Source organism: Podarcis muralis, chromosome 1 (assembly GCF_964188315.1).
Source record: "Podarcis muralis chromosome 1, rPodMur119.hap1.1, whole genome shotgun sequence".
In the NCBI taxonomy this organism is placed as follows: Eukaryota; Metazoa; Chordata; class Lepidosauria; order Squamata; family Lacertidae; genus Podarcis; species Podarcis muralis.
The window spans coordinates 46,661,939-46,676,987 of NC_135655.1; the positions used below are offsets into that span (position 1 = coordinate 46,661,939).

General features: G+C 49.6%; 1 protein-coding gene across 1 annotated transcript in view; it reads left to right on the top strand.

Moving 5' to 3' along the window:
- The first annotated feature begins 2,576 nt into the window (after nucleotides 1-2,576).
- The window catches only part of LOC114593271 (disintegrin and metalloproteinase domain-containing protein 20-like), a 13,518-nt gene continuing 1,045 nt past the window's right edge, over nucleotides 2,577-15,049 (top strand). The window contains exon 1 of the mRNA XM_077927567.1: nucleotides 2,577-7,244. Coding sequence (XP_077783693.1) covers nucleotides 5,237-7,244 — 2,008 coding nt within the window. The 5' untranslated portion in view covers nucleotides 2,577-5,236. The remainder of the gene's footprint in view (nucleotides 7,245-15,049) is intronic.

Consider the following 15,049-nt stretch of genomic DNA (forward strand, 5'->3'; position numbering starts at 1 on the left):
AGATAAAGACTCTATTCACTGATCGCGGGGGGTAGTTCACTTCTCAACAGTTTGAAGCTTTTCTGACTGAGAAAGGAATTCAGCACGATTTGTCTAGTCTTCGTTCGCCATGGCAGAACGGACTTTGTGAGAGAGCAAATCAGACATTGCTTCAAGGGTTGAAAACCTTGCTGCATGATGCCAATATTCCAAAGAGTTATTGGGCAGAATCTTTGGCCTGTTTTGTTTACAGTTACAATCACAGGTTATCTTCAGCGATTGGTTGTACCCCCTATGAGAAGATGTTTGGCAAGAAGCCTTACATCAAACACATGAGAATTTTTGGTTCTGACATGTGGGTTCACACACCACAAAGCTCCAAGTTAGGCAAACGTGAATTGCATGGTATCTTTCTAGGTAATCAGAAAGGTTCTTACAGAGTAATGATGACTGACTCTAAGGCAATTAGGCTCACAAATGGCTACTGAATTCTGTACCAACTTCTGAATTGCCTTCAAAGACAGCCGCATGTATAACACATTGAGTAATCTAACCCAGAGGTCATCAGAGTATGGCTGGCCACCAGCCAAAGCAGATGGAAGGCACTTCATGCTACCAAGGCCACTTGAGCCTCAAGTGACAGCAAAGCAAAGTTTCCAGAAGTATCCCCAAGCTATGTAACTACTCCTTCAGAGGGAGTGTAATCCCATCAAGAGCAGGCCATTTCCCATCCATCCAGTCTAGGGAACCATTCACTTCAGTTTAATCTGAACTGAGCTTCAGTTTATTGGCTCCCATCCAGTCTATTACTGAGTCAAGACATCAGTCATGCACATCCACTGCTACACTTGTAGATGTTAAGAAATCCAGATGTGCCATCAACATATTGCTGTCAACGTACTGCAAGACTCTGGATGGCTCCATCCAGCAGTTTCCTGTAGATTAACATCCTGTAGATTAACATGTTTAACAGCATGGGGGCCATGCTTGATCCCTAAGGAGCTCTGCATTGAAGACTTTGTGACTCTGAAAAGCACTCCCCAAGCATCATACTGTGGAAATGACTATCCAAGTAGGACCAGAACCACTGCAAAGCAGTGCTGCCCACCCTCACACTGGGACAACTGCTCCAGAAGGATACCATGGTGAATGGTATTGAAAGCCGCTGAGAGATCAATAGGATTAACAGGGAATTAACACATTCTCCCATCCCTCTCCTGACTGAGGTCATCATACAGCACAACAAAAGCAGTTTCCATGGCCAAACAGACTTAAACCTTGATTAAAATGGATGCAGAAAATTGGCTTCATCCTAGAGAGCCTGGCTCTGGCTCACAACCAGTCGCTCAAAATATACAAGTAAGCGTTTATTTCTTTGTTTTAAAAGATAAAAAGCAGTGATTAAAAACACTGAAAGTACAAATGCTAACATTTTTTTATCAAAATAGGTGTAAAATGGTTGAGAAGTCCTAATGTTATGAATAATTTCTTCTGAATAAACCCTAAAGGGAGGTTACTGAACGTTGCTATGGACAAAAGAGGGATGCTTTAATCCTTAAGTTCCAAAGTTCTGCTGATAGCAGACTGATCTTATTATATAGGGACCAATTTCAGTGTTGCACATAGAGGTGACTGGATCTCATCTCTCTCCCTCTCCCTCTCCCCCCCCCTCTCTCTCTCTCACACACACACACACACACACACACACACACACACACAAACACACAAACAGCGTTGCAAATATTGGCCACAGATACTGCAGCTGAGGGAGGAAGGAGCTTCAATGCTCTATTCCACAGCATCCCAGCTCTTCCCTTTTCAGTACAGTTGAAGGTGAAGCAGCCTGCAGAGGAAAAAGGGGAAGGTGGAAGCAGTATTATGCCCTTGTTAGACCTTCCTCTTTCCAGACTAGAAATTGGAATGTGGGGCTGAGCTGCTCTTTTACTATCCAACATTTCATAGGTGAAGTAGGCACACTTATTTGAAACAATAGGAAACTAAAGCCCAGGGAATGAGGCTGCTAGTCACCGAGACAGCTCATCTTACACAGTGGCATCTGGCTTTTTGCTTATAGTCTGAGGTCTGCACTTGCTCAGTGTCCATGCTGGCACTGTTTTGAGCCTGGTCCTCAGCTATCCATCTCTCCATTGTAAATGGAGAAAACCACCTTTCTTTGTTTCTACAGAGGTTCCTTACAAATAAAAGGCAAGTGTAGAAAACCAGGACGTACCTCTGTAAAAAAACACACACCCTCATTTCAGAGATAACATATTTTTCTGCCAGACAAAGTATTAGAAAAAGTTAGTCTGTTAAAGCCTATAAAACAATTTGTTCTACCAAGACACTCTGCTGATTTACTACAAATTCATATTACAGTGGTGCCTCGCAAGACGAAAAGAATCCGTTCCGCGATTCTCTTCGTCTAGCGGTTTTTTCGTCTTGCAAAGCAACCCCATTAGCGGCTAAGCGGTTTAGCGCTATTAGCGATTTAGGGGCTTAGCGGCTATTAAAGGATTAGCAGCTAAGCTGCTAAAAGGCTATTAGTGGCTTAGCGGCTTTGAAAAGGGGGGGGGTGAGCGGGGGGAAAATTTCGAGACTCACAAGACTTTTTCGTCTTGCGAAGCAAGCCCATAGGGAAATTCGTCTTGCGAAGCGCCTCCGAAACGGAAAACCCTTTCGTCTAGCGGGTTTTCCGTCTTGCGAGGCATTCGTCTTGCGGGGCACCACTGTATCCCAAAGATGTATTTAAATCAGTTTGTATGTGTGTGCTGTATAATGTTGTAACTCTTTGTGACATATTTCAATTACATATTACTTTTCAAAACTGCTTTGAGGTTTCTCCCCCTACAATCAAGTGGTATATAAATTTTATTAAACAAACAAACAAACAAACATTTGTAGGTGCCGTCATCTTTTATAAAATCAAAATTACATTTAAAAAGAACTAGGTTAAGTCAGTAGGGCAGAGACTCTTAATCTCAGGGTTGTGGATTTGAGCCCATGTTGGGCAAAAGATTCTTGGATTGCAGGGGGCTGGAGGAGAAGACATTCATGATCCCTTCAAACTCTACAATTCTATGATCTTATGATAAGAGAGTATTTTAATTTCTTTATAAAAATGTATTCTGCTTAATATATATTTAGAGTGTGACCCGTAACACTCAGTAAATCAAAACAAAACTATTTGTCACAAATAAAATTGATTTAGTCATGAAAATAAAATAAAAAATATTCTGGCAATCCATTATCATGTTTTAAATGCAATGGAATTTTTAAAAGCCATGTCAGATTTCTGGTGTTGAAAGTGCCTTAAAAGCTTCAAAAATAAGTCATGCCAGACTAATCTCATTTCTTTTTTTCTTTTTTTTTTGATGGAATTACAAACTTGGTGAATGAGGGAAATGCTGTGGATATAGTCTATCTTGATTCAGTAAGGCGGTACCTGTTTATCTACTTGCACTGGTATGCAAACAATACTGCCAATGGTAGTTCATGAGGAAGCTCAGGCTCGATGACCTGGGTCTGCACTAAGAGACAGCCAAGATGGTCTCTGGCCTCTTCAGCAGCCTCAGCTTTTGTAGCTGGACTCATAACTACAACATAACTAAAGTAGTCATAAGCAATAAAGAAAACATAAAAAATATACAACCAAACTGAACAATTTCCACATAAATCACAAGATCTATAATAAAGATACAAAAAACCAGCAACAGCAGCAACCACCACCCCTCCCAACAAAATCCGGCAAACAACACCCCAGCTCAAGGGTGTGTTCAGCAGTGTCAGCTTTTGTAGCTGAAGTCAGTCAGGGCCCCTCCCTCCTAGGTCAGGTGGGAAAAGGCTGCAAGGCAGAGAGCAGGTCTTCCAGGACTCGCAGCCAAGAGTCACCGCCAAGATGCCCTTGGGATGAGGGGCAGCTGCCCTCTATGCCCTGCATGTGTGTTGGTAGGGCAAGGAGTGAGCCACCTCAGAATGAGTAGACACATTGGAGAATTTTGAATGTGAGCCTTTTCATCAAAAGGAGCACGTATGCAACAGCTACAGTGTGACTCTGTGGACCAGATGGACAAGTAAAGACTTCCTATAATTTGTTTTAAAAACACCTTCATATAAAATTTATAGCATTTGATACAAACCACTCCAACCTGCGGGTGGCGCTGTGGGTAAAACCTCAGTGCCTAGGACTTGCCGATCGCATGGTTGGCAGTTCGAATCCCCGCGGCGGGGTGAGCTCCCGTCTTTCGGTCCCAGCTCCTGCCCACCTAGCAGTTCAAAAGCACTCTTAAGTGCAAGTAGATAAATAGGTACCGCTTTCTAGCGGGAAGGTAAACGGCGTTTCCGTGTGCTGCGCTGGTGCTCGCTTGCCAGAGCAGCTTCGTCACGCTGGCCACGTGACCCGGAAGTGTCTCCGGGCAGCGCTGGCCCCCGGCCTCTTAAGTGAGATGGGCGCACAACCCTAGAGTCGGACACGACTGGCCCGTACGGGCAGGGGTACCTTTACCTTTACCTTTACTCCAACCTGCATCTTCACCTCACAGAGTGTTTGTTGTGGGGGAGGAAGGGAAAGGAGAATGTTAGCTGCTTTGAGACTCCTTCAGGTAGTGATAAAGCGGGATATTAAATCCAAACTCTTCTTCTTCTTAATATCATCTTGTAAATTTATGAGATCTATGGATTTAGGGCGTTATACAAATTTAATAAAATAATAATAATTAAAAACTCCCCCTTCGCCTTACCTGCTATTGCTGCATATTGCTGGCCAAATCTCTGTAGGGCAGGCAACTTGCTGTTCACATATCCTGCTTCCAGCCCTTCAGTGGCACAAGAAATACTGTATCTATACCAAATTTGTTCATGACAAGGGCATAGGAACTCCTACTAGTGCATAGCTGTCAACGTTTCCCTTTTTCTAAGGGAAATTCCCTTATTCCAAATAGGATTCCTCACAAGAAAGGGAAAAAGTTGACAGCTATGCGACTAGGTATTCTTCCATTGCCCTGCACTCAGTTCCCATGATTACCTGACACTATGGTCCTCAGCCTATCAGCACTCCTTTCTGTTCTTCCTGTTAAGTCCCCTGTCAGGCACTCTGACTCGCTTCCCATTCGCCCAGTCTCTGCATTCTATTCTGTCCCTAATCACCAAGGCCCGCCCACATTCCAAAGGTAAATCTACAGACGGTTGCTATCATCAGAATCCTTCTCTCTCTATAGGAGTGTCCTTCTCATTTTGCTTTGGGCCCACAACAGGCCATCCCATGGGGTGCCTTAGTGCATTCTTTCACCTGTCAGGGAAGATGACAAGCAGTCTTCCCTGGCTGCTGGTGCTGATCTCATGGAATGTGTTGAGTGAGACTGCAGGTCAGAACCCTCCACAGGGCTATAGGTATGCCTCCTATGAGATGATTGTCCCAAGGAAATTAACCCCCCGATATGGACAAAACCCCCACACAATCACTTACTTGCTGCAAATTGAGGGGAAGGGCCACATCGTGAAGCTCAGGAAAAAGAAGAGCTTTGTGCCTAAACATTTCCCTGTCTTCACTTACAGTAGGGAGGGGGACCTTCAGATGGACTATCCTTTCATCAGAGATGACTGCTTCTACCGCGGCTTGGTGAAAGGCCATCCTGCCTCTCGAGTCACCCTCAGCACTTGCTCAGGGGGACTCAGGGGTCTGTTGTACTTAGAAAACCGCACCTATGAAATTGAACCTGTTCAGGCATCTGCTACTTCTCAACATGTGTTGTATAGATTGGAGGAAATGGTGGGTGCTGTACAAATGAGGTGCGGGCTAACAGAGGAAGAGCAAAGACACCAAGAGGCCATGATCCAAAGCACAAATAATGTAACAGTTCAAATTGATGCAAGAGCAGCCTGGTGGACACATACCAGATACTTGGAGGTTGCCATTGTGATAGAACATGAACGGTATGTCAGGTTTGACAGAAATGAAAGTCGTATTGCTTTGCAAGTTCTAGATATTATCCATGCTGCAAACTCAATATATGAGCCACTTGCTGTTGAGTTGTCTATAGCTGGCCTGGAGATTTGGTCAGAAAAGAACCTCATGAAAATCGAAGACAGAATGGAAAATACACTGCTCAATTTTGTCACGTTTGTAAAAAAGTCACTAAGTAAACATATGCAGCTTGATGCTGCTCACTTATTTATATATAAAAGTTTTGGACCTAGACTTGGATTAGCGTACTTAAGATCAATTTGTCTTGCCCACTGGGCAAGTGGTATTGAGTCATATATGATTCCCAGTTTGTTTGCTATTAGTGTTACATTTGCCCATGCAGTAGGACATAATCTTGGAATGAAACATGATGAAAAACACTGCACTTGTGATCGACATTCTTGCGTTATGGCTGCATATGGAGTAAGCACAGATAAGTTTAGCAATTGCAGTTACAAGGATTACTTCTCAGTAAGGAACAGAAAGTGTTTGTTAGTTCCACTAGACCCTGATCGAATGTATAAATTTGCATACTGTGGAAACAAAGTAGTGGAAGATAAAGAGGAATGTGATTGTGGCTCAACAGAGCAATGCAAGTTGGATCCATGTTGCCAGTCTAATTGCATGTTGAGTCCAGAAGCCACTTGTGCTTTTGGAGAGTGCTGTGTTGAGTGTCAGTATCTTCCAGTTCATAAGGTTTGCAGAGAACAGGTCAGCAGCTGTGATCTCCCTGAGTACTGCAACGGGACTTCAGAATGGTGTCCTGAAGATGTTTATGTACAAGATGGTGCCCCGTGTAGTGATGGGGCATATTGCTATCATGGGAATTGCACAACTCACACTGGGCAGTGCAGAATGATCTTTGGCAACAAAGCAACCGGTGCATCAAAGGATTGCTTCAGTGAAATGAATGCTCGAGGTGATCGCTTTGGCAACTGTGGGCTTAGACATGACACTTATAAGAAATGTGATACTCAGAACATCTTGTGCGGCCGAATCCAGTGTGAAAATGTTGATAAACTACCTTCTTTGGAGGAACACAGCACCATAATTAATACGCCCCTTGGCAATAGGCATTGCTGGAGTACAGATTACCATGCTGGAATGGAGATACCCGATATTGGAGCAGTGAGAGATGGGACTCCTTGTGGCACAGAAATGATGTGTATTAATGGGGAGTGCAAGAAAGTGTCTCTCTTGAAATATGATTGCAATGTCACAAAGTGTCATAATCGAGGAATATGCAACACTTACAAACATTGTCATTGTGATTATGGCTGGGCCCCTCCAGACTGTCTGAACCAAGGTAATGGTGGCAGCATTGACAGTGGACCTCCTCCACCAAGGAACACTTCAAAACATAGCGTCAACATGACAGGAATTATAGCAGCAATTGTATTTCTTGTTTCTACTATTTTTGCTGTTTTTTGACTTTGTATTTATTTCAGGAAGCGTCTGAGAGTGTGGTTTGTATAAAAACCAGAAAAAACATATGAAGAAGGTGTAAAAGAGGAAGAAAATCCTGTCCCAACTGAATCAGAGAATTGAACAACACACTGAATGTGTCAAATAGATGTGCAGGAAATAATGGACAGTATTATGCAGAGATAAAAAGGCAACAAAACACTTTAACAGCTGAGCATCACAACGTTACGTAATCTTAGTGATTCCATGTCTTCATATCAAAGCAACTGAAGAATGCAGAGAACCGTGGAAACAAAATGTTAAAATGACAAAATGTTGATTTGTTTATCTAATTTATTCTTCATACTTTAAAGAAGGTAATCCAAAGTGATTTATAATATAAAAACAAACCCATACTGTACATTGAAACCAGCAGAAAATAAAATAAAACCAAAGATAAATGTAAAATAAAACCCCATTTCTAAAAGGCGGGATTAAAACATTCCAACCACTGGAGACCACAGATAACTAAAAACAAAGGTCTAGCAAAAGAGGGGGGAGTTTTTGCTTAGTGCCGAAAGCTGTTTCTTCATGATGCCAGGTGAGCCTCCTCAGGGGGAGCATTCCGTAAGTAGGGAGCCACCACTGAAAAGCCCCCTTCTTGTGTTGCCACCCCCCAGAACTCCTGAGGAGGAGGCACAAGAAGAAAGGCCTCAGATTATTATTGTAGGGTCTATGCTGGTTTATACTGAGAGAGGTGTTTCTTCAGATATTTGGGTACTGAGCCACAATAGGCTTTGTAGGTCAAAACCAGCACTTTGAATTGGGCCCAGAAACTGATTGGCAACCAGTGTGGTTGGGCCAGGATTGGTGTTATGTGCTCAGACTGTGTTGCCTCCGTGAGCAACCTGGTGTGATGGCCTGGGAATCTGATTCAGAGGCTGAACCGGAGGAATCCCAGCCTGCACAGGACTCCCCGCCTCCAGGGCCGGCTGAGCTGGGGCAGGGCCTTGAATCTGAAGTGCCTGCACCTCTGCTGGATCCTCAGGAGCAGACACCAGATGAATCCACTCTGGCTCCGGAGTTGATTGATGACCCATTGCCTACAGGTGCGCCTCTCCCAGCCCTGTCAGGGGAAGGTGAGCCTCCTCCTGGGTCCAGTAACCCTCCAGCCTCTCCTGAGCTGTAGAGGCTCAGGGCAGAGAGTCGGAGGGAACTGGTTTCTCTCAGGAGGAGTGCTCACCTTAAGGCCAGGAGAGGCGGGTCACCTGGGGGCCGGGACCGCCCCTGGCCTCAGAGAAGATAAAGGCCAGTCAGCCCGGTCCCAGGTTGTGGGAGCAACGACGTTGGAAAGCTGTTTCTGTCAGCACCCAGACCTGTCTTTCCAGAGTTCCCGACCACGCCCGGCTTTTTCTTTGAACCCAGCTTCCCCCTTGGTGGACAGTCTCCAGACCCTCGGCTTTTGACCACACCTCACGGTAACCCTCCTGGGACCAGCACAGTTTGCTACCGACCCACCCGCACTCCCCCTTCGTTGGGGTGCGTTCGGGAAGAGCCAGAAGCCATGGCTGACCAGGCAGCTGCGTTGGTGGCATTGGCCCAGGAGAACCAGGCCTTGACACACTGTTCAGCAGCTAAGCAATGTAGTTACGGCGCTTCAGCAGCGGTTGGACGCCTTACCGGCTCCTGGGGCTGACTCCGGAGCTTCTGGCAAGTACCCAGTGGCCCTGCCAGAGAAAATTGATGGGTCCCCAGCCAGCTTTCCCGTGTTCCTTGCCCAGGCCAAGCTCTATATTCAGGGGTGAGCCCGGAATTTTCCTGACGATCGCACCAAGGTGCACTTCTTCATCAGTTTGTTAAAGGACCAGGCGGCCAAGTGGGCTTGCCACTGCTCCGGCAAGACTCTCCTTTGCTAACAGACTATGTGGGGTTCTGTAACCACTTGGAGATTTCGTTTGGCAACCCTCTGAAGGGGAGCCAAGCCAATCGGGCGATTCGTCGGTTGAGACAGGGCAAGTCCACAGCCACCGCCTACGCCACAGAATTTCGGCTGTTGGCTCAGGACTTGTCTTGGAATGACTGCACTTCGGGACCAGTATCTCGAGGGACTGTCGGACGAGATACTGGACCAGCTGGCCACGATGTATCGCCCCATCGTGCTGGATGCCGTCTGTCAGGGGTGCCTCAGGTCCCAGCTCACAAAGGACCAACGCCAGTGTCTCTTTATATACAAAGGTCTTTATTGAAGTTCATTGTTGGTTTTACATCCGTGGCGCGCATCCCTACGTCTGTAACTCTAGACCGTCGAAGCTCCGTCTGACTCTTCCCCTCCCCTACACCAGTTTAACACCCGAGCTTTGCTCCACCTCTTCCTCTGCTCTTTTCTCCTCTGGGTCCTCCTGCCCCCTGGGGTTCCACCCCTCCTGGACTCTTTGGAGGCGGATTCCTCTGACTCCTCCCCCTGTCTCCGGCGGGCTTTGGGACCTGGCTCCCAATCCGGATTTTCTGCTGACCCGCGCGCCTGCACATTTGAACTTGGCGCGCGCGCCCAGCCGGCCACTTTCCTCCTAACGGCTACACTGCTCCTGTCACTGCTTCCTCCTTCGGAGGGGCTGGCTGGAACTGACCTCCGCTCCGCCCCTCCACTCTCCGACGGAGGCGTGGTCAGTTCTGACTCTCTCTCTCTCCCTGCTGGAGTGGACGCCGGTTCTGATCTGTGGGCTTCTTCCCCCCCCGCTACGCTCTGGCAGGGAAGCTGGCCCTGATCTCCAGCTGCCGCTTGGGGACTCACCGCTGGCCCCCCTTGCCCTGACCCTGGGCGCCTCTTTCTGAGAATCTTCTGATTCGCTGGAGAGACTCATGGACTCTCTCGGGTCACTGTCATACCCTCCTAAGCTTCCCTCAGATTCCTCCCCTTCGCTCTCCAACTCCTCTTTCCCCTTTGGCTCTGCCCCTGAGCCCCTGACATCCATCCCCCCCTCGAAGCCCCCCTTCCCCCCTCACCCTCTCCGGGCATGGGTTCCGGGCGCTCCCGTGCTTTGGGGGCGAGTGCTGGATACTGTTCGGTGCCCCTGTCGTGCAGCCCTCCAGCTGGATCTGCCCAGTCCGTACTGGACTCGTCGACGTCGATCTCCTCCGCTTCCATCTCTTTGCATTCGTGCTCAAACCCAAAACCCTCTCCCAACACGTCCATGTCCATCTCACCCTCCGGTACCTCGGGCGGTGCTGCGTGTCCGGGCCCCTCTTGCAGTTCCCGTCTCCACCCCACCTCCGGTTGATCATCCCACCAATAGGAACGGTCGGTGTCGACCCCCGAACAAGATCCCCTTGGGGTGCTCCATTCCGGTGGCGTCTCCTCAGCTGATGAGAACCCCTGGAACGTTCTGGCTGAAAGTGTGGGTGTGAAAAGCCAATCGTCGAAATAATCTGCTGGCATAGGTCTGTGTGGGAAGAGTGCATGAAACTCGTCTTTGAGATACCGCTCCTCCAGGGCATAGTCCGGTACCCACCTGTTGGCGCTGGCCGGGGTACCTTCCTCTGCGAGGAGATATTCAACTCCCTCTTCCCCCCATCTCGAGTCCAAAATCTCTGTGACTTCTTTGATTGGTGTCGCCCTTTGTGACTCCCCCCCCCCTGTGGATGATTTTCTGCGTGGGTCTGGTGCGTTCCCTGGCGCCTGAAACCTGTGTGGTGCCTTGTAGGGTGTAAGCACCGACCTATGAAAGACCGGGTGCATTCTTGAACCCTCCGGAAGGGTCAACCGGAAAGCTACTGGGTTGATTTGTGCCTCGACTTGGTAAGGCCCTAGCTGCTTGTGTCCAAGCTTCTTCTTAGCTAACGTTCTGGCTGGCACTGCCTGGGCCGCTAACCATACCCAGTCCCCCACCTGGATGTCTTCCCCGACTCTCCTGTGCCTGTCTGCCTGCACTTTGTAAGCTTGTTTTGCTAATTCTAAGTTCCTTCGGAGTTGCTCGTGGACCTCCTGCAACTCTGCTGCCAAGTGCTCTGCCCCCTGTGGCACCCCTCCCCTTTCGTCTCCAAACCCGGGAAGCTTCTGGGATGCCGCCCATTGTTGGCGAAGAACGGCGTCACCCCTGTAGACGCGTGCTTCGTGTTGTTGTAAGCAAACTCGGCCAGCGGTAGGTAGTCCACCCAGGTCGAGGGTTGTTGATTCGCGTAGCATCGCAGGTACTGCTGCATGATGGCGTTGACCCTCTCCGCCTGCCTGTTGGTCTGCGGGTGTCGTGCCGACGCTAAATTGATCTTGACGTTCAGGATGCCCAGGAGCTTGTGCCAGAAACTCGAGATGAACTGGCGCCCCCGGTCGGAGAGGATGGATCTCGGCAAGCCGTGAACTCTGAACACGTGGTCTATGAACAGCTTGGCAGTTTGTTCCGCCGTGGCCATCTTCGCGCAAGGAATGAAATGCGCCATCTTGGTGAACAGGTCTACGACCACGAGCACCGCTGTTTTGCCTCTCGAGCTGGGCAGATCTGTGACAAAGTCCAGGGCTACTCTCTCCCACGGTTCAAACGGCGTCTGAAGCGGTTCCAGCAGTCCCGCTGGTGCCCTGTGTACTGGTTTGGCCCTTTGGCATGTGTCACACCGAGCGACGTAATCCTCGACTTCACCCCTCATCTTGGGCCACCAAAAGTCTCTGGCTACTAATTCTGCTGTCTTGTCTTTGCCAAAATGCCCAGCGCTGGGTGCGTCGTGTAACTGCTGCAGGACTTTCGCGCGGAGGTCGTCCCCCGGCACATAGAGCGCCCCTTTGCGTAGGAGTAGGCCGTCGCGTATCTGGAACTCTCCGTCCTTCGCTGTGCCTCTTTGCACCTCCTCCATCTTGGATCGTGCGAACGAGTCCGTCTGCAGCGCGCGACGCAGCGCGTCCAGGTCCACTGTAGCTGAAGCGCACGCCCACGCTTTCGGTGCGAAAGTGTGCTTGGCCGCCGCCGGTGCCGCTTCCTCGAGATACTGCGGCTTCCTGGATAGTGCATCTGCCATGACGTTGTTGTCTCCTGGGATGTATTCTATCCTGAAGTCGAAATCCACAAAGAACTCCGCCCAGCGGATGTGCCTTTGGTTCAGGAACCTCGCCGTGCGCCAGTACTCCAGGTTCTTATGATCTGTGTGGACTTGCACGGTGTGTCTGGCTCCAATGAGGAAGTGCCGCCACGCTTTGAAGGCTGCGTGAATGGCCAGCAACTCCCTGTCCCAGATGGTGTAGTTCTGTTCCGACTTGCTGAGCTTCCTGGAGTAAAATGCGCAGGGCCTCCAGTTCACTTGCGGATCTCTCTGCAACAGGACCGCCCCCACCGCTCTGTCTGATGCGTCAGTCTCAATCCGCAGCGGTTCGCCGGGGTTGACGTGCAGCAGCTGTTCCTCGGACGCGGAGAGACGCTTGAGTCTCTGAAAAGATTGTTCCGCCTGGTCCGTCCAGGTGAACTTCTTTTTCTTGGAGCTGAGGGTGTCCGTGATAGCCGCCGTCTCCTTTGCAAACCCCTTGATGAACTTGCGGTAGAAGTTGGCGAAACCGACGAACTTCTGGACCTCCTTCCTATTGCGCGGGCTCTTCCAGTCCAACACCGAGCGGACCTTGGCGCTGTCCATGGCGAGTCCCTTGTCGGACAGCTTGTAACCCAGGAAATCCACCTCCGTCACGTCGAACTGGCAGTTTTCCAGCTTGGCGTAAAGCCTGTGCTCCCGTAACCTCTGCAGGACCTCCTTGACGTCTCCCTCGTGCGCTGCTTGCGATTCCGAGAAGATCAGGATGTCGTCGAGGAAACAAACACACTTCTTGTAGAGGAGTCCCGCCAACACGTGGTGCATAAATGCTTGGAAAGTGTGGGAGCCGTTTTGGAGGCCGAACGGCATAACTTTGTATTCATAGGTGCCTAAAGGCGTAAACATGGCCGTCTTCCACTCATCGCCCTCCCTTATGCGTATCAGATTGTACGCGCCTCGTAGATCCAGCTTGGTGAAGATTCTCCCCTTCCGCACCGTCGCGAGCAGGTCGTCGATCTTGGGCATGGGAAAAGCTGTGGGCTTTGTCCTGGCATTTATGAGCCTATAATCAACTATCAACCTCTTTTGGGGCGTGTCTTTTTTCTTTACGAAAAACACGGGACTGCCCCCCACTGCTTTGGACTCTTGGATGAATCCCCGCTTCAAGTTGTGATTTATGAACTCGCTGAGTTCTTGCATTTCGTCCTCAGACATGGAATACAGCTTCCCCGTCGGCAGCGTCGCTCCCGGTAGGAGGTCAATCGCGCAGTCGTAGGGCCGATGGGGAGGCAGCTTGTCAGCTTCCTTCTCGCAGAAAACTTCCAAAAACTCCTTGTACTTGTCTGGTACCGCCTGCACCATGCTGAGGTGTAGCTGTGGTTCATCCTCCTGCCCCTCCCCCTCCTGGCTGGGCTGGATGCAATGTTCCGCGCAATAGGAGGAGCCGAAGGTCAATTGGCGCTGGTACCAAGCCAATCCCGGGCTGTGCCTATCCAGCCAACTCATGCCCAACACTATGGGCGTGTCGGATAGGTGAGTGACGTTAAAACTGATGACTTTGCGGTGATTCCCAATTTGCATCACCATAGGTGGTGTTTGCTGTACCACTTGCCCACCTAGCAGCTTCCTGCCATCGACTGTGACGACGTTTAGGGACATTGTGGCCGGTAGGAGCGCTATGCGGTGCTGCTTGATGAAGTCCACCCCCACAAAGTCTGCATTGCTACCAGAGTCAATGGTAATGGGGACTTCCAGGGTGAATCCATTTGGCAACTGGAGTGATGCAGTGAGTTGCACCACTGGTTTGGGCGGGAGGGGGTCTGTGGGCTGCAGAATCTCTGGGGACTGCTTCAGAAACTTGCCTGGCTGGGCCCCAGTGCCTCTGATTCCAACCAGGCTTGGTCGTTTCCCTGCTGCTCATCCCCCTGCTGAAAAGCTCCTCTTACTGTTGCTGAGGCCGCAGTGTGCTTCTGGATCCTCTGGGGACACTCTTTGGCCATGTGTTGTGCACTGTCGCATATGAAGCACTTCCTGCTCCCTCTAGGAGTTTTCGTCTTGGCTGCTCCTGGTGTTAGGGCTCTGGTCGCTGTCTGAGCCTTAACACCACCCAACTCCATTGGCTCTGCCTCCTCCCCCAAAGGAGGCGTGGAGTGTGCGCGTCCAGTCTCCCTGGGCATGAAGGGAGGTGCTCTGGCCGGTGTGCATGCCAAACGACCCTCATCCCTGCTCCAAGGGCGTTCTTCCAGCCGAACTCCTATCGTGAGCGCTCTCTGGACGACTTCTGCTGTGGTGCTAGGTTTGTCGCCCCTGGCCAGCTCATCTTTCACAGAAGCATTTAGCCCCTCCCAGAACAGATCCCTCACTGCTGCAGAGTCCTCCCAGCGCAGTGCATTTACCAACGCAAAAAAGCAGGAGTGGTATTGTCTCACCGTTGCCTTGCCCTGCCGCAAGCCGTGCATTTCCCTTCTGGCCACGTCAACATCTATGGTTGATTGAAAGCAAGCGTCCATAGCCTCTATAAAAGCGTCCGAATCCCGGAGGGCGGGATCATCCTCGCGCCATAAGTTGCGCAGCCAGGATTTAGCTTCCCCATGCAAGTGAGTTATGATGAACCCCACTTTCTCCTCCTCATCTCTAAAGTCTTTTTGAAGCAATCTCAGCGCAAAAACAATGTCTGCTCTGAAGTTGGGATACTGTTTCAGG